Below are 25,554 nucleotides of genomic sequence, written 5' to 3' on the forward strand. Positions count from 1 at the left end.
AGTTCAAAATCAAATGAAGATTTCGAAAAATCTTTTAATTACCTTAAGACATTATTATAAAGTAGATCATAATATATTATTGTAATGTAATTTCAAAAGATTATTGTAAGTCTCATGAATTATGACTTCGTACATATAATGTATTGTTGATTCATAGAGATTAGCATAATAATACACAATATTTCTTGGATTTATGTTTGAGGCAACACTTATTTCTCTCCAAAGAAAACGGATTGTTACATTAAGTCTAACATCTATCTCTTCTATGCAATCCTCAAGATTCAGTTTGTATAATTATTGTTTTTTCTATTGCTATTCTATACATATATTTAATATATATATATTATATTCTTCACATTTTATTAAATACAAATTAATTATTTGAATTAAATATTAATTTAATAATTTAATTCAATTGACCTATTTCTATTACCTCTTTTAACTATAAGATAATAAGAGATGATTATATAAAAAATATAAACGATATCTTCCTTTTTCTGACGTCACTGATGTAGCACCCGGAAAGGAGAGAAAAAAAAAAAGGGGGGGGGGGGGGGGGGGCCACGTCAGCAGCCACGTCAGCAGGCCCGGTCAGCAGTCCCGGCCAACCGGGGCCTGCCACGTGGCAAGACCGCGTCACTCCGAAAGGAGCCACGTTGGCGATCCGCGTGGGTGCGATCCGACGGCCCAGATCAATCGCGCGATCGGACGGCCCAGATTCAATCGCACGGACGGCCCAGATTCAATCAAAAACGAACGGCCCAGATTAAAACGAAATGAACGGCTGTGATCAAAAGGCAAGGGGTTATAAATAGAACCCCCACACCAGACCACAAACCCTAGCCGCCCGCCGCTCGCAGGAGAAGACGAACCAGAGGCCGACCGCCGCCACCCGCCGCCGCACCGGGGAAATTTCCGACCGCCGATCGAGGTAAATTTCATACCCCCGACTCGTTTTTCTCCGCTGATTCCTCCTATGGCCAAATTGAGGCCGAAATCCCGGCCAAACGGCCGGAATACGCGGCCGAAACCCAGCGGCGCTGCCGCGCCCCTCTCGGTTTTTTGCCTCCGACGAGGTCCTTCCCGGCCTCCGTTCGATGCAATTTTTATATCACCGTGATCACCATTCTTTTCTCTACAGGTTGACCGAAGCCGAATCACCAAAACACGAACCTCGCCGGAGAGCCGCCGTACCCGAGAGCGCCGCCGCCGGTAAGCTCCGTTTTTCCGTGATTTTTGGCCCCCCGAGGGCCCTAGGGTTGTTTTCTAACAAGGACCAATGCGAGTGTGGCCGAATTCGGCCGAAAACGGCCGAAAACAGCCAACCCGAGGCGACTCGCCGCCGCCAGCGGCGGCGCCGTCGCCGGAGCACGGCGGAGCCGCCGTGCCGGAGTTGCGATTTGGTCCGAAAGGGGCCCTGGGCCTAATTTGGATTTTTTTTGGAACACGTGCAGGTACTGTTAGTGTGTTTCAGTTCTCCGGGAAAAATTCAGGAAAAATTAGGGACGGCCTGCAGGCGCACTGTGAATCGTATTCGGATCCCGAAAACAAGTAAGGACCCCTCACCCTATTTCCTATCACGGTATTAAAGTTCAAAATGATAAAACGGTATTTCTTGAATTAACGCATGTGTGAAATTGCTTAAGGTTGCTAATGGAGCCCGAGTCTAGTGTGATTGATGATTTACTGTTATTTGGCCTGTTTTACAGCTTTAAATGCATTATGGGATTTGATGTGTTCATTTTATAGTTTCGAATGCATATATTACTGTTTTATTAATTATAGGTTGAATGACTGAAGAACTGATACTGTATGTTGTCTGTTCGGCATGAATTACGATTTGCTTGTTTAAATGTGAATTGATGATGCTTATTGAGGAAAAGGGAAATGAAACATTGTGTAGACTGATAATTGTATGATGGGGTCAGCCTGACTAGATATCCTGAGAGATGGTGGACGGACCGGGTCCGTAGGGAACCCTACCGGGATTGTGGTCTCACATGCCGGACGGGGTATGGAGATCTTATGGTTTTGGCGCCCATACCGGACGGGGTATGGGGACGGCCCGTTTCACCCTCATACCGGACGGGGTATTGAGGTTTATGGTTTTGGCGCCCATACCGGACGGGGTATGGGGACGGCCCTGGAAACTGATTATGAATGTTAAAGGTTAACGGGTAGCGGGACCCCTAGGGGCCCCCATGGATACTAGTAGGCTGGTAAATGAGAAAATGATATGTTGTATAATGATTGAATTACAAAAGGCGTGATAAGTGCTATGTTTCACAGCTTATATTATTCCATGATTGTGATAATGTTATTATTTTTCTTATATTGTTTTCATAAATTCCACCGAGGTAAGTGGATGGTAAAGGTTTTCATGTTAATAAACGAGTTTATTGTAAATTATGCTCCACTGGTCTTTTTGTGTTTTTCTACCCACCTTTACCTCCGTGACGGTGAGATATCGTGATGTTCTTACTGGGCTAGTGTAGCTCACTCCTTATTTAACCATTTCAGATCAGGAAGACATGGTTCCCGAGCCCGTTCCGCAGGAGGACGACGAAGGGGATGCCTAGAGACTCTGTAGTCATACTCATAGTTTTATTTTCGAGTTTCTCTCTTAGTTAGTTTAATCTTTTATATTTTAAGTACGTTTTTGGTTTTTCGTGTAAGGGATGTTAACTGAAATTTTGATCTCGCTTCCGCATTTGATATATTTAAATACTCATTTCATTTTAATATTTCCGGGGACGTTACAACTGACCATTCACTTGAAATTTCGAGTTCAATACTAATATTTTATCAATAAATATAATAAATCTAAATGTGTCTGAATAAGTATACTTATTTTATCTTATTCTTAAATTATTAAAGTAGACTGTACAAAAAAATTTTATAAAAATTATAAAAAATATTTCTCTAAGATAAAAATAATTAAATCTAGATAGTATACATTCTTTAATTATTACATGTTTAGTAATTATTAAAATAAATTAATTGTTATCAAAACACATTTTAATTTAGATAATATTTTGTGGAAAAAGATGTACTCAGAATTATGATTACTAATATATACATTGTATATGATATTTTTATTTATGTACTTAATCATTTTTTTAATGTGTTATTTTTTTTTAAATTGATAAATATAAATAATTATAGTAATTATATATTATGATTATATTTATATTTATTAAATCATATTAATTAAATACGTAACGAATGAAATAAACAGATTATACTTATAGTAACTAAATCATATAAACTAAGTACGCGACTAAAATAATTAAATTAATTTTCAAAATAAGTAAATATATTTGTTGAATTATATTAATTAAATATATAATTAACAAAACATATAGATTAAAAAAGTATGTAAATTAAAAAAATAATTTCTAAAAAGTTAATATTTTATGGATAACGTGGCTTCATGTAATGAGACTTAGACCAAAGGTTACATATATATAAGATATTCTATTTATTAATTAGCTTTTGGTGCATGGTACGTATGTATTTTTTGTTCATGTTTATTAAAATATATAATTAATATAATCATATTAAATATATAATTTTTTACTAGTGACATATTGTATATTGCTAGTGTCGTACAGAATCTATATATTAGCAATAATATATTTGAATTTTTATGTTACAAGTGTAAATTAAGATATTATTAATTAAGTGAAATTATGATAATAATCGTTAAACATGTGACAATTAAAAATAATATTATTAGTTACATATTAATTATATATATAATTTAATTAATTAAGTTTGTAGGAAAAGTACATGTATCTAATTAATTAATTCTATAAATAATTAATAACATTGGATTATAAGATTAATTATATAATTTATTGAGATAAACATGTAAGTAATATATAATTAATAATATTTGACGGTGTGATTAATTATATATTTATCTCAAAAAATTCTATATCATTTACGTGTATATATAATATATAATATACATATATTAAATTAGTAAAAAGCCTGCACTTAATTAGTCATTTGTATAAATAATTAATAGTGTTTAATGATGTGGCTTAATATAACAATCTATATATTAATACTAACAAAAAATACATATTAGTAGATATTTTTTTAAAAAAATCACGAAATTATACAAAAATTGGCGGGAAAATTGGGAAACATTTCTACGATCCAAAATGTTCAGATGCAGAAGCACGACATTTCATCTCTAATACGAGCCGTTGCTTTTGGAACGTGAAGCCAAGATGAGAAGCCCTAATCGTCCGATGAGGATAACTAGGTTGACACATCATCACCCACAATCCAGGTTAGCACACTGGATCATTCCCAAGTCCTACCCTAATTCTCTGCTTTCTTTTGTCTTCTTCCTTCGATTTCGCCCTTTGTACAAAAAGGAATGTATACAGTAGACAGAAACCCTAACTAATTCGCTCTTCTCGATCAGTTTTAATTCTTCTAACGATCACAATCCACTCAATTCAGTTGGCTTACGTTATTTGATAATTTTTTGTTGCTTTTTCTTGGAGCTTCGCTTTGGGCGTTTTAATGGCCGCTGAGGATGGCAGTGAAAGCCCGGGACCGGGCGAAACGAAGAAGGGAAAGTCCAAGACCCCCAGAAAGGCCAAGGAGAATCTCCTCAAGCAAAGTGCGAGCCGTCTTTTTCTCGATGTAAATATATCTATTTATTCACGTATGTGTAATTTAAGCTAGAGGTATTTTTGCTTCCTGCAGAATCTCCAGCTGAGTTCTTCGCGGAGAATAAGAACATCGCAGGGTTCGATAACGTGAGTTCATTTTTTCTACTAGATGCTTTGAGATATACAATGACATTGTCAATTATAGAAGGATGAGTTGAAATTTTGCTTGGAATCATGCGAAATTTTTATCTACCTGTATGAAGTTTTGCAAACTTTTAGTCCAGAGTGTAGGTTATACTCAATTTTCAGTTCCTTTCAGTGAGTTCCTAATGATTTTGGCTGCTCTGTGGAAAGTGAGTTCTGGGAGGAGAAAATTAGGCAACTGAATTCCGAAACTGAAATTTGGTTATGGGAATTGATTATCTGTTTTTTATTATAGTTGTTTTTTGTGTTTCTTCCTCTGGTTAAATTCATGTTTAATATTTCTGGCTTTCAGCCTGGGAAATGCCTTTATACTACTGTGAGAGAACTTGTAGAAAATGCACTTGACTCAGCAGAATCCATATCTGAACTTCCTGTTGTGGAGATAACAATGTAAGTTCTTTGTTTAGACAAATCGGAATCATACATAAATGAAACTATCTTTTTATTTAATTGATTAAAAAAGAAAATCTAACATGCACAAGGTGCATGAGGGATAGCCTGTTTTTTTTTATTTTCAGCAACTTCTTTTCTCAAAGAATGAAGACGCCTAGAGAAGTTTCTGTTTCTTAGTTATTGTGGATTTGCTCCAGAAATATAAAATGAATCTATAGATAATTGCACTTTTCCCTTTTTGATCATACTGCCCTTTTGAAGTGAAGAGATCGGGAAAGCCAAATTCAATTCCATGATTGGTCTTGTTGATCGGGAGCGTATTGATGAGAAACTGTATGATGACTATGAGACAGAAAAGGCTCGTGAGGTGTGTTGATATTAATTCTTCTAAGTTCTTTTTCTGTTTGGTTTGGTTTGGTTTGTTGTTTTCTGAATATAATATGGATGGATGAAAAACTTGTCTTTTCGCAAGCTTCCTTCTTGATCAATTTGCATGTTGTTAATTTTTATGTGAACCTCAATTTCATTTCTTGTGATTAATTATTACGATGTAGAAAAGATTAGCGAAGGAAGCTCGTGCTCAAGAAATACAAGCAAGGAATGCTGCCCTGGGGAAGAAAGTCAAAGAAACTGCAGCTTCAAAAGTCATGAAAGGTCGGGGTGAAGCTTTATTTTATAGGGTGATATGCAAGGTATTATTTATCTTCTCCTATTAAACTTTGTAAGTCATATGTTGTTTTTGTCTGCATTTCCTCTATTTCTTTATCTATTGATCTCGTTTGAGGATGAATTTCAAAATATCCTAAGGTGAAAGGTCTTTCATAAATGTTCTCTCTCGTATGGTGTTATAATCTGATTCTCTCCATCTTTTTATCTTTTGAGCTTATTTGATATTTCTCAGTAAGTGCATCCTGATTTTTTTTTAATATAGGATAATGGAAAGGGAATGCCACATGATGACATCCCAAATATGTTCGGACGAGGTTTGTAATTTTACTTGCTAACTCAAGTCTCTGTCCAAATTTGATGCCACCTGGAACTGAGCATTTTTTTGACAACAGATGAATTATTAACATCTTTTAAGATTTCCCGGGTTGATATTTATGTTATTATTCAGGCAGTTCTGTCAGGAACAAAGTATGGCTTGAAACAGACAGATGAGTTATTAATAACTTTTAAGATTCTCAGGGTTGATATTCATCTTATTATTCATGCAGTTCTGTCAGGAACAAAGTATGGCTTAAAGCAGACACGGGGAAAATTTGGTCTTGGTGCAAAGATGGTAATACTTCCAACATTCATGTCTCTTTCCTAATTTTTGTTTTTCAATCATATGGTCTTTAATTGACAACATTGTACTAAAATTCAGCACAGTTGTATCATCATGATACAACCCATATTAAAAGTAGAGCCATCACCGTAACACATCTTAGAATTCATTAACATATATATTGTCCCACCATTTCAGACTCTGCATATTTGTCAAGCACGATGCTACTATTGCTGTTGTATAATGATTCATGATTTTTTTTGTTAAAAAAGTTTCTTAACTATGTCATGGAATAAGGCATGCAGTTTACATGGTTAATGTTCCAATTCAGAAATACAAAGCTTATGATACCGCAGATATTTATTGGTTTACATGTCTTTATTGGTTGATCTGTTTGTCATCCTTCTCTACTTGCGAATTGTGGTATCAACTGATGGTGATTACTTAAATTTATTTTTGTACAGGCACTAATCTGGTCAAAAATGAGTACAGGGTTTCCAATAGAGATATCTTCTTCAATGAAGAGGCAGAACTATATTTCTTTCTGCAGACTGGATATAGATATTCATAGGTATGTTCTGAATATAGGAAATATCACAAATGTTAATTTTATGGTTGTCATAGGAAGCTGGAAATGTACCCAATTCATGTATGCTAGCCTTTTTGTGGGTATACTTGTGTTGGTCATAATTTTGATGGCTTATTTAAAACTTTCAGGAATATTCCTCACATTCATTTGCATGAAAAACGAGACAACAAGGAGAAGTGGCATGGAGCTGGAATTCAAGTAGTCATTGAGGGAAACTGGACAACTTATCGTGTGTGATATCCAATGGCTTTTTTCTCTTAGTTTATTTGTTTTCGAATTTGTTCAAGCTATTCAAATTATGGAAGTGCATCATGGTCATGATGGGTCTTACCAAAAGAAAAAGAGAAAATCATGGTCATGATGAGAAGTGCATTGACTAATGGCTTCTGTTGGTACATGCAGTCCAAAATATTGCATTACATGCGACAGATGGCTGTTATCACTCCGTATGCTCAATTTCTGTTTAGATTTGTATCAGATGCACCGGAGTATGCTCTCATCCTCTTGCTTAACTTGCCAACTGACCATCAACTGATACAGTTACCATTATCTATATTTATGTTTTATTCTCCTTGTAGTAAAAACATCACCATAAGTTTTGCACGGAGAACGGATGTAATGCCTCCAGTTCCTGCTGAGACAAAGCACCATCCGTCATCTGTTGACTTATTACTAATAAAACGCTTGATTGAAGAAACTTCAAAGCAGAATCTTTTGCAGTTTCTTCAGCATGAATTTATAAAGATAAGAAAGTCATATGCTGAGCGATTAATTGGTAAGGATTTGCTTCCAAGTTCCAAACACATTTCAAATCTGCATCCAAAACTCCTACCTTACTAGTTTACCATCTTGGTAATGTTTACAGTTGCATCATATTCAAGATTATTTAGAAGAACTTGTGATTGTCGAGAACCTGATTTGTTGTATGAAATCATTGACTTAAAGTGGATAATGGTAACATCCTTAGAGAGTAGCCATGCTGTCAGGTTTATCATAAAAAAAATTATGTTAAGTAAATATGAACCATTACATATCTGCATTTTGCCTTCAAAATCTGGAGGTTTAACTTGTTTCCCATTCTTAACATACACAACTTGTTGGATTTCTGCATTTTGCTAAAAAAATTATTTGTGTTGATTTGTTTGTCAAACATTAACATTCTAAATAAAATTAAACTATATGTTATTAGACCTTTCCAAAAACAGATGTTGTCAAGTTGTTTTGCCAGTCATAACTATTAAGTTGATCCCTTTTATGATTGTGCTTTCTTTCTCTTTCTCAATTAATTTTGTCTGTCAATGCCTTCAGGAGAAATGGGACCAGAGTTTAATCCAAAAATGTCTGTTAAGGCTCTAAGTTCCCGGCAAATAGTACGCATCCATCAATTGTTTCGCCAAGCTAAATTTGATGACCCCAATGGTGATGTAAGTTACTTGTGGTTTATAATTTTTATTTACATCGTTTCTATATAAATCATGATAGTGTATTTTATTTTCAACACAGTTATGTTTTCCTTTTCTTCTCTAGTGTCTTAGTCCTGCAGGTGAATACAATCTTCGTCTAGGAATTATAAAGGAGCTGCATCCAGACATGGTTGCAACTTACTCAGGCAGGTTGTGTTTGAATTCTAGGAAGCTGTTTTGGATATAAATTTGTTGGATACTTAAAACGCAACTTGAAGTAAACTGTTATTATCAAAATTTTTGCACCTTGCTTGTTCTCAATTTGCACCTTGCTGATTACTAGCTTTTTCCTTCAATTGTGATAAGTTTTTCCTCTGCCACCTCACACAGTGCTCAAGTTTTTGAAGGACACCCATTCATTGTCGAAGCTGGTGTAAGTGTGGGTGGAAAAGACGTTAAGCAAGTAAGTGGTTATAATCATTCAATCATTTTGTTTCCTTTGTGCATGGTTTTCTAATACATTTCGTGCTACAAGGGGGTCATGGTTTACTTGCACTTGTGCATGCAAGAAGCACACATACAAATGTCACCACTTATAGATTCCAGATTTTAGGAATTGACTCAAAACGTGAGTCCTTCACTGTTGGTTTCTGGTCTCTTAGGCAGGGCAACAGGGAAGATGGCCCTAAACCTTCATTTCCTTGCTGCTTTGGCCTCTCTCCTCATGCTTGCCTAAATTTTTGTAGGATGGAAAAAATTCATGATTGATATTACCTTCTTTGGATATTTTCTATGCACAATGAAAAAGAACCGTGCCCTTAGGGACAGGACAGGGCTACTTAGGTGCCTATTTATCAAAGTGAAATTAGTAGTCCTAAGTTGGTACTCTTGTTTCTCTAGATGAGTATGGTAAAAATCTAACCATGATGTTGCTTTCCTGTTTTGCCATTTTTCTGTCTCCTTTTTTCCTCCATGAATGAACATCTACAGACTACAGAACAACATTCTATTTTACATTTTCTGACGAGCATACTTACAGAGCAAACTGTTGTAGGGCTTAAATATTTTTCGTTTTGCAAACCGAATACCACTTCTTTTTGAGCAAGGTGGTGATGTTGTTACAAGGACTGCCATGAAGAGAATTAAGTAAGACATTTTGTGTTGCTCCTCACCCCCCCTCCATTTTTGGTGTGAGTAGGAGGTGTAGGTTAAATATTGTTGTCACATTCCTTCTGCGAAAATCTCCAATAGATTTTGAAGAGAGTTCTAAAATCTTGTTCAGTTGGAGTAGTTACAAGATCAACCAGGTGCAAGATAAAGTTGGCGTATTTGTAAGCATTGTGAGCACAAAAATTCCCTTCAAAGGGACCGGAAAAGAATACATTGGAGATGATATCAGTGAGATAGCTACTGCTGTTAAGGTAAATGCGTTTTCTCTTCTGATGCAAATTTTTTCCTGAATATGACTAGTGAGCAACGCCTCTATGTCTTCAGTCTGCAATTCAGCAGTGTTGTATCCAGCTAAAATCCAAAATAGTGAAGAAAATGCAAGCACGTGAGCAGCAGGAGAGGAAACGAAATTTAAGCAAGTAATCCTATTTCAATAATCTATTCTGTTCTATTATACTATAATTTTCTGTTTTTATATGTGTGTCTGTGCTTTCTACCCATCTCCTTTCACTGATATCATTTATCAACTGTCAGGTATATCCCTGACGCTACTGGTGCTGTATATGAGGTTCTAAAAGAAATGGCAAAACTACATGCATCCAAGAAGAGACGATATGAAGGAGAGGCTGCAGATATACTCAGGAAAGTTTCTGGTCAACTGATTACAAGAGAGACACTCCAGGAAAAGCTTGCTCAACATGTTGAACAGGTTAGCCTGCTCAACACGAGCATAAAGTATTTGATTTTTTTTTTCCTCTATGGTTAACTATTTGAAGTGGTTTCCTGGCAATACCATTTTTTTAAGAATTTCCATTTGAAAAAATATGCCATGCTTATTAGAATTTTGAAATGGATGGAGATTGCATTTATGGCTGTTGAGATTGGAGCAGAAAAAGTTCTCTTTGATGTAGACTAGACTAAAGGGATAAATATTTTCTTGGCATTGAGGGGTACGAAAAATATTAAAGGTAATCTATTCATGAAAAATATAATGGTTGTTTAATCCTAATGTTATAAAACTATAATGTTAGTGATGCATATAAATTATAATACAAATTAAATAAGGTATATATTTGTCCTTTTGTAGACATCCAGTAAGATTAGGGTACCTTGTACTCTATATATTGAGAACGAAAAGAACATATTTTTTATCTAATCAGATCTTGTAGAATGATTGCCGTTACTACTGCTTCAGCAGAGTAAATCAAGTTGAAGGGCATCCAAGAATTATATTATACACTTGGAATATATCTCATACTGTAGGTTGAGATACACTGGGCCAGCTGGTTGCCACTTGGTGAAAATTTCAAATGCACACTGGTGAAACAAAACTACATTGATCATATAATTTGCCCAAGTTAGTATATAGACATCTTTTCAATATGACGTGATCTTTAAGGAAATGTTAATTGCTCAAAATAGGTATAGGAAAGGCTTCTTGCAATAGCCTTTTTGCTGTAGCCATTTGGACATGGAATACACTTAAAAGTAGAATTTTATTTTCTTTCAAATCTTTATATCATTTGCTTTCGTTTTTATTCTTATTCTATAAATTTGAAATTTGAGCCAAACTCAAACTTAAACTTAAAGTATTTTCCCTTTTTATTGTTGGACTGTGCATCTTGTTAGAGCCTATCCATTAAGACCGAAGTTTGACAACAGCCTTTATTTGTCAGGAATTGGCAAATTTTTCACTTGTAACTTTCCTTTTCAGGTGGACTATGAGATGGCATTAGAATACGCAACCCAAAGTGGAGTCAGCGAAGAGCCTAGGGAAGATATATACATACAATCGCTAGATTATGGGAAGAGCTTCTTTGATTTATGCAGTCCTGCATTTGTCTTCAGACTCTTTAGCTAAAGAGTTTCTTATATTCTTTCATTTCTTGTTATCCATGCATGGTTCATGTAGGTAGTGTTGTCATACCGATCATTTTAACAATTCATCATGTACCCAATAAAAAAAACTAGATGTTCAAAGTCCTGTATACATCTGTATTATTAAAGAGTGATTGTATGCATTCCTTACAACTAGATTTATCAAGTTTCTGTTTTTAGAGGCCTAGGTGGCCTTTGTTTCTTGACAGAAGCCGGAGCGTACTGAGTTTGGAGAATGAGGAAAAGGTCAATAGAAATGTTTCTTGCCTTTCTTTTTTTCCTAATCTTTTTTTGCTTTCTGAGAATGGTGTTAATGTTGTAGGCCAGTATTTTTGTACTGTTTAATTTTTAGAATAAATTTAATTAATTTATACATTTAATACAAACTAAATTAACTTTGTTTTTCTTTGTATTTCCTAAAAGAAGAAAAAAAAAGAAGACACTTAAATTGAATTGGAGAATAAAATTGAACTAATAATTTTGTTTAAGTTTGTATTTTTATTTATATGCTATGGAGTTAGAATTTATTCAGACATTTTAAAAATTGGAAAGTAAACGCCGTTAATTTGGTGACCGAAATAATGAACCATTTGCTGCAAGATTCCATTAAACTTCCCGTTAGAAGAACTAAGCACGAACTGAAATTCATTTCACAAGCTGAAGCAGAGACTGTTCTCTCCTCCGGAAGAAAGGTAATCAATCAGAGTCTCTCTTAAAATTCCCAACATGTTTTCTTTATTTTCTTTCCATTAAACTTGAAAGAAGAGAAGCCATACTCGTCTCTACGTCCATTAAACTTGAAGGAAGAGAAGGCAAATTTTATCAGTTTCATCTATAAATCCCAGTTATTTGGAATAAGTACTTGAATCGCAGGCCTTGAAACCGTAAAATCATGGCAAATCCTCCCCAGATCGCCATTCTCGGAGCTGGGATTTTCGTCAAGACGCAGTACATTCCGAGGTTATCCGAAATCTCCAATCTTGTCATCCTGAAAGCAATTTGGAGTCGTTCGAAGGTATGCGGTTGTCATCTCGTTTCTGTTTGGTTCCTGGTAAATCCGAAGAATTAGAAACAAGTAATAGGATTTAGTGTACAAGTGTATTTTGTTGATTTATTTTCCCGCTTAAGGAATCGGCTGAAGCCGCGGTTGAGATAGCGCGAAAGCATTTCCCGGGAGTGGAGTGTAAGTGGGGCGATAAGGGTCTCGATGAGATAATCCAGGACGCTTCCATTGTTGGTGTTGCTGTGGTGCTAGCTGGACAGATCATGGTATTTTTCTTTTTCCCCTCCAGAAGCAATTCATTTGTTTATAAGTCGCGCTTGATGTTTGTTATACGTCCGTAGTCGGTATGAAAATGAAGGAGCTGTTCTTATCTCTCCGTTTCTCTTTAACTACTCCTTTTTCTAGTAAATTGGTGTTGATTTGGATTTCTAATGCTGTACATATGCATATCGTGTTGTATACTTGTATTTTGAAGGTTCATTGCAGTTTCAATTAAAAGTTTGATCACTTCAGTTATCTTAAGGGTTGTTCCATCTGCATTTTGAAGAAGAACGCAACTGAGAAAATTTGTGAATCCTTTGGGTATTATTTGCTTTATTGTTTAGATAATTGAAAGCATATGGCTCTATATAAGTTTACTCTGTGTTTTTTATGGGAATACAAGGTCAGAAAATAAATTTCTCTAGAAATCCTAGCCTTTTAAGATAAGACGCAAATTGGAAATTTTTTTCATTTACTTTTAGAGCAAATAGTGCACGATCAAATTGAAAATGTCAAAAATGAGAACAAGGGACAAATGATCTTAATGGAGTATTTGAAGGTTCTGCATATGAAACATATCTACCTGAAACCAGTGCTTATATAAATAAATCTGCGTGCATGTTTTTGTGTGTTGATAAGTTGGACTCCTCATCAATGACCAATTTTTAGATGCATATTTGGATTGCTAATCAGAAAAAAAAGACCAAGGGATCTTTGAACTATCAATTACTCCTCATGTATGTGATTATGCATACACAAGTTTTTGTGTATGTGTCTATGTATTAAAAATATTCATTTCATGGAAGGATCTATGGCTAAACCTTGGAGTCAAACACCTACTTTTCTGTTTAGTCTAAGGGTAAATCATTCTGCCTAAATCTTAAAATTTATCCCCTCCTGTAGATTGTGCTTCAATGATTTTAAACAAAAAGATTTTTATTTTTTAAAAAAATAAATTTCTAAGTCTTGAATTGTTAAATCTATTTCCTTTATTAGTGAAACCCTCTCCACCTCTTTCTTTTATGCTTTCTTCACTTTTTTTTTCTAGAACACTGCCTAATTTGTTATTAAAGATTATGCTCTAACATGTTGTGAGTAGGTACTATCACTTACAAGAACCATCAATGCAGGTTGATATGTCACTTAAAATGCTAAAGGCAGGCAAGCATGTTCTTCAAGGTAATCTCAATTTTGATACTAACCTTGAAACTGAGATGAAGCATATCCACATACGGCACTCTTTTTTTTTTTTTTCTTCTAGAACAATAAAGGAATGAAATCAAGGGCAGAGAATGTGAATGCCATATCATTGGCATATATATTTGATATTCTGAATCTTTAAATTTTTTAGTGAAGATAGAAAAATTTTACATTTCATGGTTCTCTTTGCAACATCTAAAATTTTTCTTTTGTTTGGACATATCAAATATGTTGCTTGGCCAACTTGGTGGATCTGAAGAGAAACCAGCGGCAGCTTGTAAGTTGCTTAACATAATGTTATTTAAATCCTTGCTGTCCAGAATTCATACTAGAAGTTAACTTGTGAACATGCTGGAAGTTTAGTTTTCTGTTGATCGTTCTTGATTGAGGATACTATGGTTTCTCCTGCATCCTTTTGCCTTTTAAAATTGTTAGATTTTATATTTACAATTGAATGTCATTGTCAGCTTATTGAAAATGCAGGCCAAACTATTTCCCTAGTCTACCTCAACAACTTGGAAGAGGTACTAAGGATGAGAAAAATTTGTACAGTAAGGAAAAGAGATTTAGTAGATAACCCCAGAAAATATAATCTGAGAAATCGTTTCTTGCATTATTTTGAAACAAAAGCAGGCATCCCATCCCAAGTTTCTTATCGAAATAAACATCAAACTGAAACTGAGGGTCTAATAATATGATAGACCTCCCACATGGAACGGAAATTTATTTCTTCCATTACAAGTAGGATTACAATATTTTTAGCTATAAAACCATAGCAATAACTTAGATAACAACATATTCTTTGGGGCTTCCATTTATTTAGAAAGTGATAATAAATTGGCCTATGAATTGCATAGAACCAATACATACTAAGTTGTATTCTCAATCTTGATGAAACTGAAGTCTACCATTTAATCCAACAGTGTTTCACAATCAGCACAAAGGTGAGAGCCCAGTGGTCAGGAATTCCTGCCATGTGGTCATGGCTTCAAAGCTCCTTGTGATAGTCAGTGAACTGGACAATCTCTATAGGGAGAGAACTTGTCTGTCGTGCATCTCAGTGGGCCTGCATTACTGTAATCGTGAGCTAATTTTTCATATAGTAGTTGTAGGTCAAACTAAACTGCAAGTGGACCCCTTATGATTTTGCTCAAGCCATAGTAGTTGTAGGTCACACTAAACTGCAAGTGGACCTCTTGTGATTTTGCTCAAGCTATATTTGTATGTTGGTTGTCCTTCTCATCATTTTACCAAAAAATGAAAAAATATATTTTCTGCCTATTTTATGTGTTTATCATCTTATCTTACCAGGATTCTACTTTAATCACTACAAATTTATGCTTTTCCCTAAAGAAATACTAGGAATTTGAAAATATTTTGTATCTTTTCTTCATTCTTATTTTCAAATTATTATTATGCTCTGTAAAGCAGGTTATTACAACTAATTGACATCTAAGTTGGAAGTTCTTTTGGAATTTATTTAGTACAAGTAAGGAAGTGAGTTTTACTAAGTGCAAATAGTTCAACACTGCAGCCATAAACGAGGTAGAAACTGCTCTATCAAGCTACAGAGCAATTTGTGCCAATGCCACTTGCAAACCAATTTGGGCTGTTGCAGAAAACTATCGATTTGAACCTGCATTTGTAGAGGTACGTATATTTGGCATTAGAAACTTGATTCAATTACATTTCACTAGAAGCTCATTGGTGCTTTTGCAGTGCAAGAAATTAATGACTGAAATTGGGGATATGATGAATGTCCAACTTGTCATTGAGGGATCAATGAACAGTTCAAACCCTTATTTCTCAAGCTCCTGGAGGCGAAATTTTACTGTATGTATACTGTTGCAATTTATATCACTTTTTTCCCTCATACATCCATTAATTGGTAAATAAAGTCTGTATCAGTTCTTTCTCTACGTGCTACTTTTAAAATGATACCTTAAAATGGATTCTTGATGTATGTATATGAAATCACGTAAAAAATATTTGTGGAGACTAGTCAAGACTTTGGTTCTGCAATTCAAAGTTCTGGGGACTTCAAATTTCTTATTAAGTTCTCTCTTTACTTTTAGAAAGATATTTCGCTTATCTTTTTTTTTTATATCAAAAGAGAGATCTTTCTCGTATCTTTATCATTGTTTGTTAAACAGCCATTTTATGTCCACTGCTGACACGTGTATCTTTTTTGTTTGGCAGGGTGGTTTCATTTTGGATATGGGGGTGCATTTCATTGCGGGATTGAGAATGGTAATCTCTTCTGCAACTCTTGATAACTAATGAACTGCTTTCTGGTTTGCCTTAGATGCCAAAGTGTCTTCTCCATGTTTTTCATGGAAGATCCTTTTCCTGGACATGCTGCCGGAGTCGTAAAATATTCATTATCCCAATTGTCTCCAAGACCACATTTTGGTGTGAAAAAGAACAACATATATGCTTTATCTGTAGTACTTGCCTTCTTTCCCAAGCCTCCTACTTTATCCCGTGAAGAAAAAAAAAACTCAGTTACTTGGTCAGTGTAGCTACAATAGGAAACTAGTACGAGTGATTTTTCATTAAAGGTTCCTCTCTCCCTTGTGTGGTCTTGGAGGCTTTCTCCACGTGTTTATAGGCACATGTTCAGATGGCTACTCAATTCTCTGTCATAACCATTTTATGTTTTCATTTCAAGAAATTGCCCAATCAGCTTAGGCTTCTAAATTCCAATGAACTAATGTCAGTAGTACTAAGATCCTAACAAAAAGACTTTTAACTGAATTACCGATTAAACTAAATAATAAACAGCTGCTTCACTCGGTCTGCTCCTTTGCGGCATTTACTGTAGTTATGATTGTCAGAGGGAAAGGCCTTGTTGCATAGCAGATATAGCTAGATTTAGCATTAACTGTGATGAGTTACCAACTAGTGTCTTGAATTAAAGCCCGAAAAGGGCAAATGGTTATGCTGAGATAGTGAGATGTCATGCAATTGATGGCACTGTGCTGATGTGAAATTATGTTCTGGTTCTTCATCATGTTTTATTCTCAATCAACTCCTTCCCCTTCTACCAGCCATATGAGAAATTATAGCTGCTATTAAAGAGAAAAAAGTGGTGCTGAATTGTATTTTCCAGACTTCTTTTCTTGATCTTCTATTGTCAGTTGTCGTTTTCGAGTTTAAGTTATAGCACTTAGGTAAACTCATATATGCCTTGTAGTAGTTTGTCTCATTATCAGATTATCTGTAATTGAAATTTTGTAAGCATGATAAGTTTGAGTAGTCTTCCTTCGAGGAAAGTCGTCAATCCAGAATGTGATTTTTCCTCCTCTTGCAAACAGCTTGTTGGAGAGGTGCTCTCAGTCTCAGCGATGACCTCTCATGCGGATACAACTTTACCGCCCCCAGATAATATAACCTCTAATTTGTAAGTAATCTGCTGATAAGTTAATCTTTTGATATGTTTTTTTCTTCCTAAACAACTTCGTATTTACATTCTTGGAATTTCCTTGCCTCAGCCAACTGGAAAATGGATGTTCTGGAGTTTTTGTGATGGCTGTGTCCTCTAGATCACCCAAGGCATGTGGTAAAAAGAGCAATTTCCTTTTAATATTATGCATGCAAGGCATGTGGTATATAGAGTGATTTTCTTTTAACATTATGCATGTTTTATTTTTCTTTTGCTTAAAAGTGTTTGATGGGTTTAGATATTTTGGAGAATCGTTGGCTTGAAGGGAACACTGCAAATTGAGCGTGGAAGTCAAGATGGAAAACATGGTTACCAGGTATATTATATTACATGGTTATTTTGTTTTCCTGTAAGACATAGGCTTTATTCTGGATTAATTTCCCAGAAATCTGAGACATTTTTTTTATATTTTCCAATGTTGTGCCATGCCAGGCTTTCCTATACGGTGTTAATGAGCAAACAAAAAGCTTCTTTTATCCATTCAGTGGAGTGACGGAGGAGCTGAAAACATTTATACATGACATATCACAAGCTAGCCTTAAGGTAATAAAGATGCTAATATGCATGTTTAGCACTAATATATGCATGATGCTATTTGCTTTTTTTGGAGTCAATGTGCTGGGCTTACTGGGTATAGAACTTGTATTCTATTGAAGGTTAGCATGTGACTTGTCCCTATAAAACAAATTATTACAACAATCTTGACAACCTCAGCAGTAGTTTAGCCAATACCCAAGTCTAGCTGTCAAAACCAAGCTCTTTAATGTGATAATTGGGAAGTCTCACTAGAGCATCCGAAGTCGAGCATTTAAGACCCCCATTTAGTTGTAAGAAGCTGTTTTAAAATTTTATTTTTCTAAGTTCATTCATGTTCCTACACTTAAGTGTATGGTATTTGTTAAAAATGAGAAAAACATTTGAAAAATGATAATCAAAGTATAACTTGAGTAAAAATAATCTCATCTCCAAACTCAAGTCATATTTTCATCATCGTTTTTGGAATCTTGTTCCATTTCAACAATCATAAATATCTGGGTATATATATATATATATATATATTTGAATTTACAAAGTCAAAATTTACTAAATGAGGTCTTTAACATCTTCCTCTCTTGTCTTCATTTTTCTTTCATGTGAATTTTACCCACTAAACACCTCCATCTTATCCACCGACTCGTTGCAGCAGGGAAATGTTGACTACGAAGCAGAACCTCGTATCTCTTATTTGGAAGGTGCCAGAGACGTTGCTGTTCTAGATGCAATGCTCGAATCTGCAGCAAAGCAAGGAGCCCTAGTTCCTGTGAGAAAGTTCTGAACAAATGGTAGGCAACCTCACTTTTTAAGTATGATTGTATCAACTACAGAAATGATTGAGATGAACTACCGTATTGATTTTGTTCAGCAAACCTGTGGAGAGGCAAAAAAGAAAAAGGACCTAACAGTTTCACTTTACCTTCCATGTAATACTACATTTTTTCTGTGACAAAGATGGGAGGCATCCAAATTAATAAAGGGTATTCATTATCCAGACTATTGACCCATATCCAGTCTCAATCTTCCAACTTGGAAGACCATGGCGGAGAAATTTGGAGTCCGTCCACGTTGAATGGGGGGGGCCCTCAACATACGTAAACATTCAATTTTGAGACTGACGTCTGAGTGATCTTTAAAAAAACAAAAAGCCGTGCTGTGTAATTATGCATAAACAAATATTTCCAAATAATTACAAAAATAAATTGTAGTATTTAAATAAATTCCTAAATTAATCTCTTCGTCTGTAAAGCACCAGTAATTTTGTTCCACGTCAGAAATATTCACGCACCTTCGGAGTTGTACGTGCAAGTCTGCAAACCGGTGTCGTTTCGAAGAAAAAAAAAATTTGTCACTGCAGCCTACGGCTATGTGCCACGTTGCACGTAAGCGGTAAAGGGTGTTGACTATTCGTTTAATCTGATGTAATATTCTAGAACTGGGCGCACGGAATCATACTCCTTTGTCTTTTACACAGTTATAAAGTGGTTACCAGTACAGTTGAGCTGGACCACACAACAATTATAGGGCCGTACACTGTGTATTCGCACATTTATTTTCACTTGTTCGTGATATTTCGCGTACACGATATACTCGTGATATTATGTGTGTATTTTTATTTTATTTATGATTTTTAATGGCGTCTGGTATAAATCTTATTTTTTAAATTAAAATTTATTTTTAGGGAAGACATAATATAATAACTCGTGAGTTAGTAAATTTTTTATTTTAATAGTTTAGATAAATTAATGAATATTTAATAATAAAGTGAAAGCCTAATATTAACGAAACGTGGGTGGCGGTCGCACTCTCGTGGACCCCAGACGTGCCCCCTCGAATAATGACGATAAGGAAAGCAAATGTCACGAGAAAATCAAGAAGATAAAAAGGCAAATTTCTCGTCTTCCGAGAAAACAAAACTTGAAAGACCAACCAAACCAAACCAAACCAAACCAAACCAAACCAGACCAGACCAAACAAACGAACAGACCGTCGTCTGCTTATCGCACGTGTCAAAACAGACCACAGTCTTCGCACGTGTCTCATGGTTTCCTGCGTCAACTGTCCAGTTTTTAATATATTTAATAGTATAATCTCTCCTGTTTACCAAATAAAATTTGCAGCTTTTCGTCTTAAAAAAATTAAATTTTGAACTTAATCTTTAAATTAACCTTTTTTGAAAAATCCTGATTTTTTGAATTTCATTTTAATTGAACTTTTAGAAATATATACTTTACCAAAGTTTGTTTCTAAAAAAAAAAAATTTATACTTTTCAATTATAAAAACAAAAAAATAGGGTAATAAAGGGTTTCAAAAGAAAGGAAAAGAGCTTGGTGGGTTTTTTCTCTGTCCTAATATATGTTTAAAAAACTATTTTAGTGACATTTTTTTAAATTATAGTTGAATATAAGTGGAAAAAATAAAGGAAAAAGATAAATACATATACATATACATATATTGGTAAACTCAGTGGGTTCTCCCTGTCCTTTAGTAGATAGATTCAATGAGTCCTGCCCTTAAACAGATCTCACCTCTTCACATGTGATCAGTTTCTATTTAGTTCACTCTTCAGCAACCCTTTGCTTCACTGTATATTTCACTATATTTTCTTTTTAAGAAAAGGAAAAAAAAAAATTATTCATTTTCCATTGCTGAACCTTGAAGAAAGCAGCTTAGTCTTCAGCTGGGTTTGTTAGGTAAGCTCAACTCTTTATTATCTTGAAAAAGAAAATGCCAATGTAGAGTAGTTGAAACTTGACAATGTGCTTTATTTTACTCCTGTAATCCTTTTTCGGAAGGTAAGCTAGCTTTGAAAAGTGAAGCTTACTTCTCTGGTTTGATTTAGTGGGTTCTTCCTTTTTTAAAAAAAAATAATTAATTTCTAATGTGGATCTGTTTGTTTTTGGTATATTCTTCCTGCGTATTTTTTGTAATGCTGTATTCTTTGTTCTACTTAGATTTTTTGGGGGGTCTTTTCCCTCTTTCTTTTGGGGTTAAATTTTCTTTTCCACCAAACAGAATTAATGCCGACCCAGCTGAGGTTGCTGGGAAAGTTGGATAACTATTACTGTCATTATTGTTAATTATATCATAGAGAAAAAGTGTCATTTTCTTGTTTTTTCTCCTTCGTTCCCCATTTTCTTGATTTATCAAGTCAAGTTTATTAGCTGTAATTGTTAGTTTTCTTACTCAATGGTTTTTTTTCTTTGATTTTGCAGGTCTCTGTACTTTCTTATCAAGAGCTTCGAATTCGATCAAGCTTCCTTTTGGTACTCGAACTGTTTATGAGAGCAAATTGATAGTCCTTGAAGCTTTTTTCCTTTTTCCTTTCTCATTTTTAGCTCATTTTTGTTCTTTTTTCACTAAATATAAAAAATTTGAAGTCTGGAAATCGAAGCTGTATTGGGTTTAGCCTGTTCATTTTTCAGCTCCTTGTGTTTGGAAATTAGTCTTGAAATCTCAAGAGTTAGGTTGCCGATCTTAGTCTTCCACAGCTCATTGGAGCCAAACACTGTCTAAAGTTTCAATTTTTAATTTTTCTGTTCCAAAATTATCGAGTGCTCTTTGTTTTGATCTTCTGGTTATTAGTGTCAATTTAGAAACAAAATGCAGAAGCCTCCTCAAAATGTAGACTTTGCTCTAAAGGAGACCTCGCCCAAGATTGGCGCAGGAGCTGTAACAGGGGATAAGCTCTCCTGCACCTATGATCTTGTTGAGCAAATGCAGTATCTCTATGTTCGAGTTGTTAAGGCAAGAGATTTACCCCCAAAAGATGTTACTGGTAGCTGTGATCCATATGTTGAAGTAAAGCTTGGAAACTATAAGGGAACCACAAGACATTTTGAGAAGAAGACCAATCCTGAGTGGAATCAGGTTTTTGCTTTCTCAAAAGACCGAATTCAAGCTTCGATTTTGGAAGTGGTTGTGAAAGATAACGATGTTGTTCTTGATGATTTTATTGGGAGGGTATTGTTTGATATGAATGAGATCCCGAAAAGGGTCCCTCCAGATAGTCCACTGGCACCTCAGTGGTATAGATTGGAAGATAGACATGGGAACAAAGCTAAAGGGGAACTCATGCTTGCTGTTTGGATGGGAACTCAAGCAGATGAGGCATTTCCTGATTCTTGGCACTCAGATGCAGCAAGTGTTGGCCCTGATGGTGTTAACAGCATCCGGTCCAAGGTGTATCTTTCTCCCAAGCTTTGGTATGTTAGGGTCAATGTGATTGAAGCTCAGGACTTGATACCAAGCGATAAAAGCAGGTTTCCAGAAGTTTATGTGAAAGCTAGTCTTGGAAACCAGGGTTTAAGGACTAGAATTTCCCAAAGTAAGACTATAAATCCTATGTGGAATGAGGACTTGATGTTTGTTGCTGCCGATCCCTTTGAGGAACCCTTGGTCCTGAGTGTAGAAGATCGGGTGGGACAAAACAAAGACGAAATCCTAGGAAGATGTGTGATTCCTTTGCAGAATGTGCAGAGGAGGTTGGATCATAAGCCTGTGAATACTCGATGGTTTAATCTCGAGAAGCATGTGGTTGTAGATGGAGAAAAGAAGGAGACTAAATTTTCTAGTAGGATTCATTTGAGGATTTGTCTAGATGGCGGATATCATGTTCTGGATGAATCAACACACTACAGTAGTGACCTTAGGCCAACGGCAAAACAGTTGTGGAAGCCCAGCATTGGGATTTTGGAGCTGGGAGTCCTTAGTGCTCAGGGGCTAATGCCAATGAAGACAAAAGATGGTCGAGGAACTACAGATGCTTATTGTGTGGCTAAATATGGACAAAAATGGGTTCGAACTAGGACAATTGTAGACAGCTTCATGCCAAAATGGAATGAGCAATACACTTGGGAGGTTTTTGATCCATGTACCGTTATCACAATTGGTGTGTTTGATAATGGCCATATTCAAGGAGCAGGTGGAGGAAAGGATGCAAGGATTGGGAAGGTGAGGATTCGGCTATCTACCCTCGAAGCTGACAGGGTTTACACACATTCGTATCCTCTTCTGGTTCTCCATCCTTCTGGTGTCAAGAAGACGGGTGAAGTTCAGTTGGCTGTTAGATTCACTTGCTCATCTTTAATCAACATGCTTCATATGTATTCACATCCATTGTTGCCCAAAATGCACTATATCCATCCCTTGTCTGTAATTCAGCTTGACAGCTTGAGGCACCAGGCAATGCAGATTGTCTCGTTGAGGCTCAGCCGTGCTGAGCCACCGCTCAGGAAAGAGGTTGTGGAGTATATGCTTGATGTTGACTCACATATGTGGAGCATGAGAAGGAGTAAAGCTAACTTTTTTCGAATCATGGCCGTCCTAAGTGGGATGATTGCTGTTGGAAAATGGTTTGATCAGATCTGCAACTGGAGAAATCCTATCACAACTGTCTTAATACATGTCCTTTTTATAATCTTGGTTCTTTATCCTGAGCTAATTCTGCCTACAGTTTTCCTGTACCTTTTCTTGATTGGAATTTGGAACTTTCGCCGGAGGCCAAGACATCCTCCCCACATGGACACTCGGCTATCTCATGCTGACGCTGCTCATCCTGATGAACTAGATGAAGAATTTGATACCTTTCCAACTTCCCGTCCTTCAGATATTGTCAGGATGAGATACGACCGTCTCAGAAGCATAGCAGGACGAGTTCAGACAGTCATAGGTGACTTGGCTACTCAAGGGGAAAGATTTCAGTCTCTGTTGAGCTGGAGAGACCCTAGAGCAACCACATTGTTTGTCACATTTTGTTTGATTGCTGCCATTATTCTCTATGTTACTCCCTTCCAGGTCGTGGCTCTTGTCACGGGTCTCTACGTGTTAAGGCATCCCAGGTTCCGCCACAAACTTCCCTCGGTACCTCTCAACTTCTTCCGGAGGTTGCCAGCAAGATCAGACAGCTTGCTGTAAACCCAATTGGATTTTACTTGGCTACTTCTTCTATTAGTTCTAGCGGGTAGTTGCAGTACTGGTGCTGGATTGAAGAAGAGGTATCAATTTAGTTATGCTCTTTTATGTTAAGTCTTATTTGGTAACATGTAATTTTCTTCTGCAACAACTTGGTAAATTCTGGAAAATTTGTAGCTTCCTCTCCCTCTCTTGCTTTCTTTTCTTCTCGCACAAGGTAATCGATGGTAGGTTTCTGAGTATGTTAGCTAATTTCTTCTGATTTTGTTCCTAACTCTAGCCTTTGCTACTCAGGCAAATGACATGGAATCTCCAGATCTCATTTTTCTTTTCCGTGCCATCAGAATGTACTGGTTTCATTTTGAAACACAGGCAAAAGATTTGATTTTTTTAGAAACCAATAATTCAGATGGCCATTGTCATATGAAATAGAGTTTTTTTTTTTTTTTTTTTTTTTTTGTAGATTAGATTAATCTTTCTGGGTTGAATCTATTTAGTAAAAACAAACAAAAGCAGATCTTGTTTTTTATTACCATGTATGTCTTTTACATTATTAATTACTTTGTGATTTTAACTTGCTCAGAATTTCGTAAATTTCTTAAGAACTTGGTGGACAAAACAATGAATATGTAAATATTTATATGTACTTACTCTGTGCTTTTTTTCATGAATTGTAGACAGTGGTTTAAATTCTGATATTCGTAATTGTGAGAGAGATTAATTTTATGTATATTTTGGAGACTCTAAAAAATTGTAGAAGCCTCTTTATATATATTATAAGTTTGTTAATTTAGATGTATTTTCTTTTAATCATAATAAAATATTTTTTTATTAATTTTATTCGTAAATATAAACATATCGTCGAATTATGTAAAATATATATTTTTTTTTTTACTGAATAAAAATATAATAAAATAATATTTTATTTGGATTAAAAAAAAAAATTAAGGTAGAATATTTTTGGCTTTGAGAATAAGGAAAGAATATACTAAGTATCTAGTTAATTTAGTGGAAATTTAATTATGTACATTCTTTTATAATATCAATTGGTTAATTAAACAAAGTTATTTCTTTTAAAATTATATGATATACACGTATGTGTATATATATACATATATGTGTGTGTGTGTGCGTATAACCATGAATGACCTAATGAACCGGCTAAGAAAAAGAACTTCTATTCAGACAATTCAATGGCAGATGCTTTGTCATTTGTCAACCATACACTGCTTCATGAATAAAATACATATACATATATATATATATATATATGTGTGTGTGTGTGTATTTATAGGTTTTTTTCCCTGAATATGGTGGACTTGTTGTTAATAGAATTCCTTCCCATGCATTATCAGAGTTTAATTAATGAAAAATATATTATAAATACAACATTGAAATGGCTTCATCAATTGAATTTTGTCTAATGATATTTATTTAATTATTTCAAATTCAATGAATATATATATATATATAATATAAGTTCTTCAGGTGTCTCAAAAAGTTTAATTCTTGTTCTGTAGATTTGTCAAGCTACAATGAGACATGTTCTTTTTTTATTATTATTATAAGAATTATATATAAATTATAATTAATTAAAAATTAAATTCAAATTTTATATTTAAAAAATTTAAGTAATTAATTATTATATGAAGTATT

At 35.1% G+C, this 25,554-nt stretch overlaps 3 protein-coding genes across 10 annotated transcripts; all 3 read left to right on the forward strand.

Moving 5' to 3' along the window:
• The first annotated feature begins 4,304 nt into the window (after positions 1-4,304).
• On the forward strand, positions 4,305-11,825 carry TOP6B (topoisomerase 6 subunit B). Of its 5 annotated transcripts, XM_022038416.2 has the most exons (19): positions 4,317-4,642; positions 4,729-4,781; positions 5,131-5,228; positions 5,493-5,598; positions 5,786-5,923; positions 6,163-6,214; positions 6,449-6,513; positions 6,966-7,072; positions 7,219-7,321; positions 7,493-7,578; positions 7,669-7,865; positions 8,399-8,514; positions 8,618-8,703; positions 8,884-8,956; positions 9,548-9,639; positions 9,776-9,914; positions 9,988-10,082; positions 10,198-10,372; positions 11,378-11,825. In XM_022038416.2, the coding sequence occupies exons 1-19, from the start codon at positions 4,543-4,545 to the stop codon at positions 11,522-11,524; spliced, it is 2,028 nt and encodes a 675-aa protein (XP_021894108.1). In that variant the 5' UTR covers positions 4,317-4,542; the 3' UTR covers positions 11,525-11,825. The 5 variants fall into 5 exon arrangements, with proteins under 5 accessions (XP_021894110.1, XP_021894107.1, XP_021894108.1 ...); XM_022038415.2 differs by having other exon boundaries at positions 4,314-4,642; positions 7,493-7,865; XM_022038418.2 differs by lacking the exon at positions 11,378-11,825 and having other exon boundaries at positions 4,305-4,642; positions 7,493-7,865; positions 9,988-10,078; positions 10,198-10,252.
• Positions 11,826-12,076: 251 nt separating this feature from the next.
• LOC110811839 (NAD(P)-binding Rossmann-fold superfamily protein) lies at positions 12,077-19,564 on the forward strand. 4 transcript variants are annotated; one of them, XM_022038423.2, is made up of 14 exons: positions 12,077-12,233; positions 12,415-12,556; positions 12,670-12,810; positions 13,936-13,984; positions 14,265-14,282; positions 15,540-15,655; positions 15,725-15,838; positions 16,205-16,255; positions 17,323-17,408; positions 17,500-17,560; positions 17,689-17,766; positions 17,883-17,993; positions 18,634-18,772; positions 18,980-19,564. In XM_022038423.2, the coding sequence occupies exons 2-13, from the start codon at positions 12,434-12,436 to the stop codon at positions 18,763-18,765; spliced, it is 1,080 nt and encodes a 359-aa protein (XP_021894115.1). In that variant the 5' UTR covers positions 12,077-12,233; positions 12,415-12,433; the 3' UTR covers positions 18,766-18,772; positions 18,980-19,564. The 4 variants fall into 4 exon arrangements, with proteins under 4 accessions (XP_021894115.1, XP_088071068.1, XP_021894112.1 ...); XM_088214942.1 differs by lacking the exon at positions 18,980-19,564 and adding an exon at positions 18,853-18,978; XM_022038420.2 differs by lacking the exon at positions 18,980-19,564 and having other exon boundaries at positions 18,634-18,978.
• Positions 19,565-20,451: 887 nt separating this feature from the next.
• Positions 20,452-24,225, forward strand: LOC110811831 (Calcium-dependent lipid-binding (CaLB domain) plant phosphoribosyltransferase family protein). The gene is made up of 2 exons (XM_088214943.1): positions 20,452-20,678; positions 21,201-24,225. The coding sequence occupies exon 2, from the start codon at positions 21,589-21,591 to the stop codon at positions 23,899-23,901; it is 2,313 nt and encodes a 770-aa protein (XP_088071069.1). The 5' UTR covers positions 20,452-20,678; positions 21,201-21,588; the 3' UTR covers positions 23,902-24,225.
• Positions 24,226-25,554: the final 1,329 nt, after the last annotated feature.

The sequence above is a fragment of the Carica papaya genome, chromosome 3 (assembly GCF_054855325.1).
Source record: "Carica papaya isolate Zhongbai chromosome 3, ASM5485532v1, whole genome shotgun sequence".
In the NCBI taxonomy this organism is placed as follows: Eukaryota; Viridiplantae; Streptophyta; class Magnoliopsida; order Brassicales; family Caricaceae; genus Carica; species Carica papaya.

Excerpts from the sequence above, each read along its gene's own strand:
- TOP6B (XM_022038415.2), top strand. The coding sequence starts at position 4,543 with ATGGCCGCTGAGGATGGCAGTGAAAGCCCGGGACCGGGCGAAACGAAG. Across the intron at positions 6,215-6,448 it reads CCCAAATATGTTCGGACGAG|TTCTGTCAGGAACAAAGTAT; the intron begins GTTTGTAATTTT and ends TTATTCATGCAG. Across the intron at positions 7,866-8,398 it reads ATATGCTGAGCGATTAATTG|GAGAAATGGGACCAGAGTTT; the intron begins GTAAGGATTTGC and ends CAATGCCTTCAG.
- LOC110811839 (XM_022038423.2), top strand. The coding sequence starts at position 12,434 with ATGGCAAATCCTCCCCAGATCGCCATTCTCGGAGCTGGGATTTTCGTC. Across the intron at positions 12,811-13,935 it reads TGCTAGCTGGACAGATCATG|GTTGATATGTCACTTAAAAT; the intron begins GTATTTTTCTTT and ends CCATCAATGCAG. Across the intron at positions 17,561-17,688 it reads TGTCCTCTAGATCACCCAAG|ATATTTTGGAGAATCGTTGG; the intron begins GCATGTGGTAAA and ends TGATGGGTTTAG.
- LOC110811831 (XM_088214943.1), top strand. The coding sequence starts at position 21,589 with ATGCAGAAGCCTCCTCAAAATGTAGACTTTGCTCTAAAGGAGACCTCG.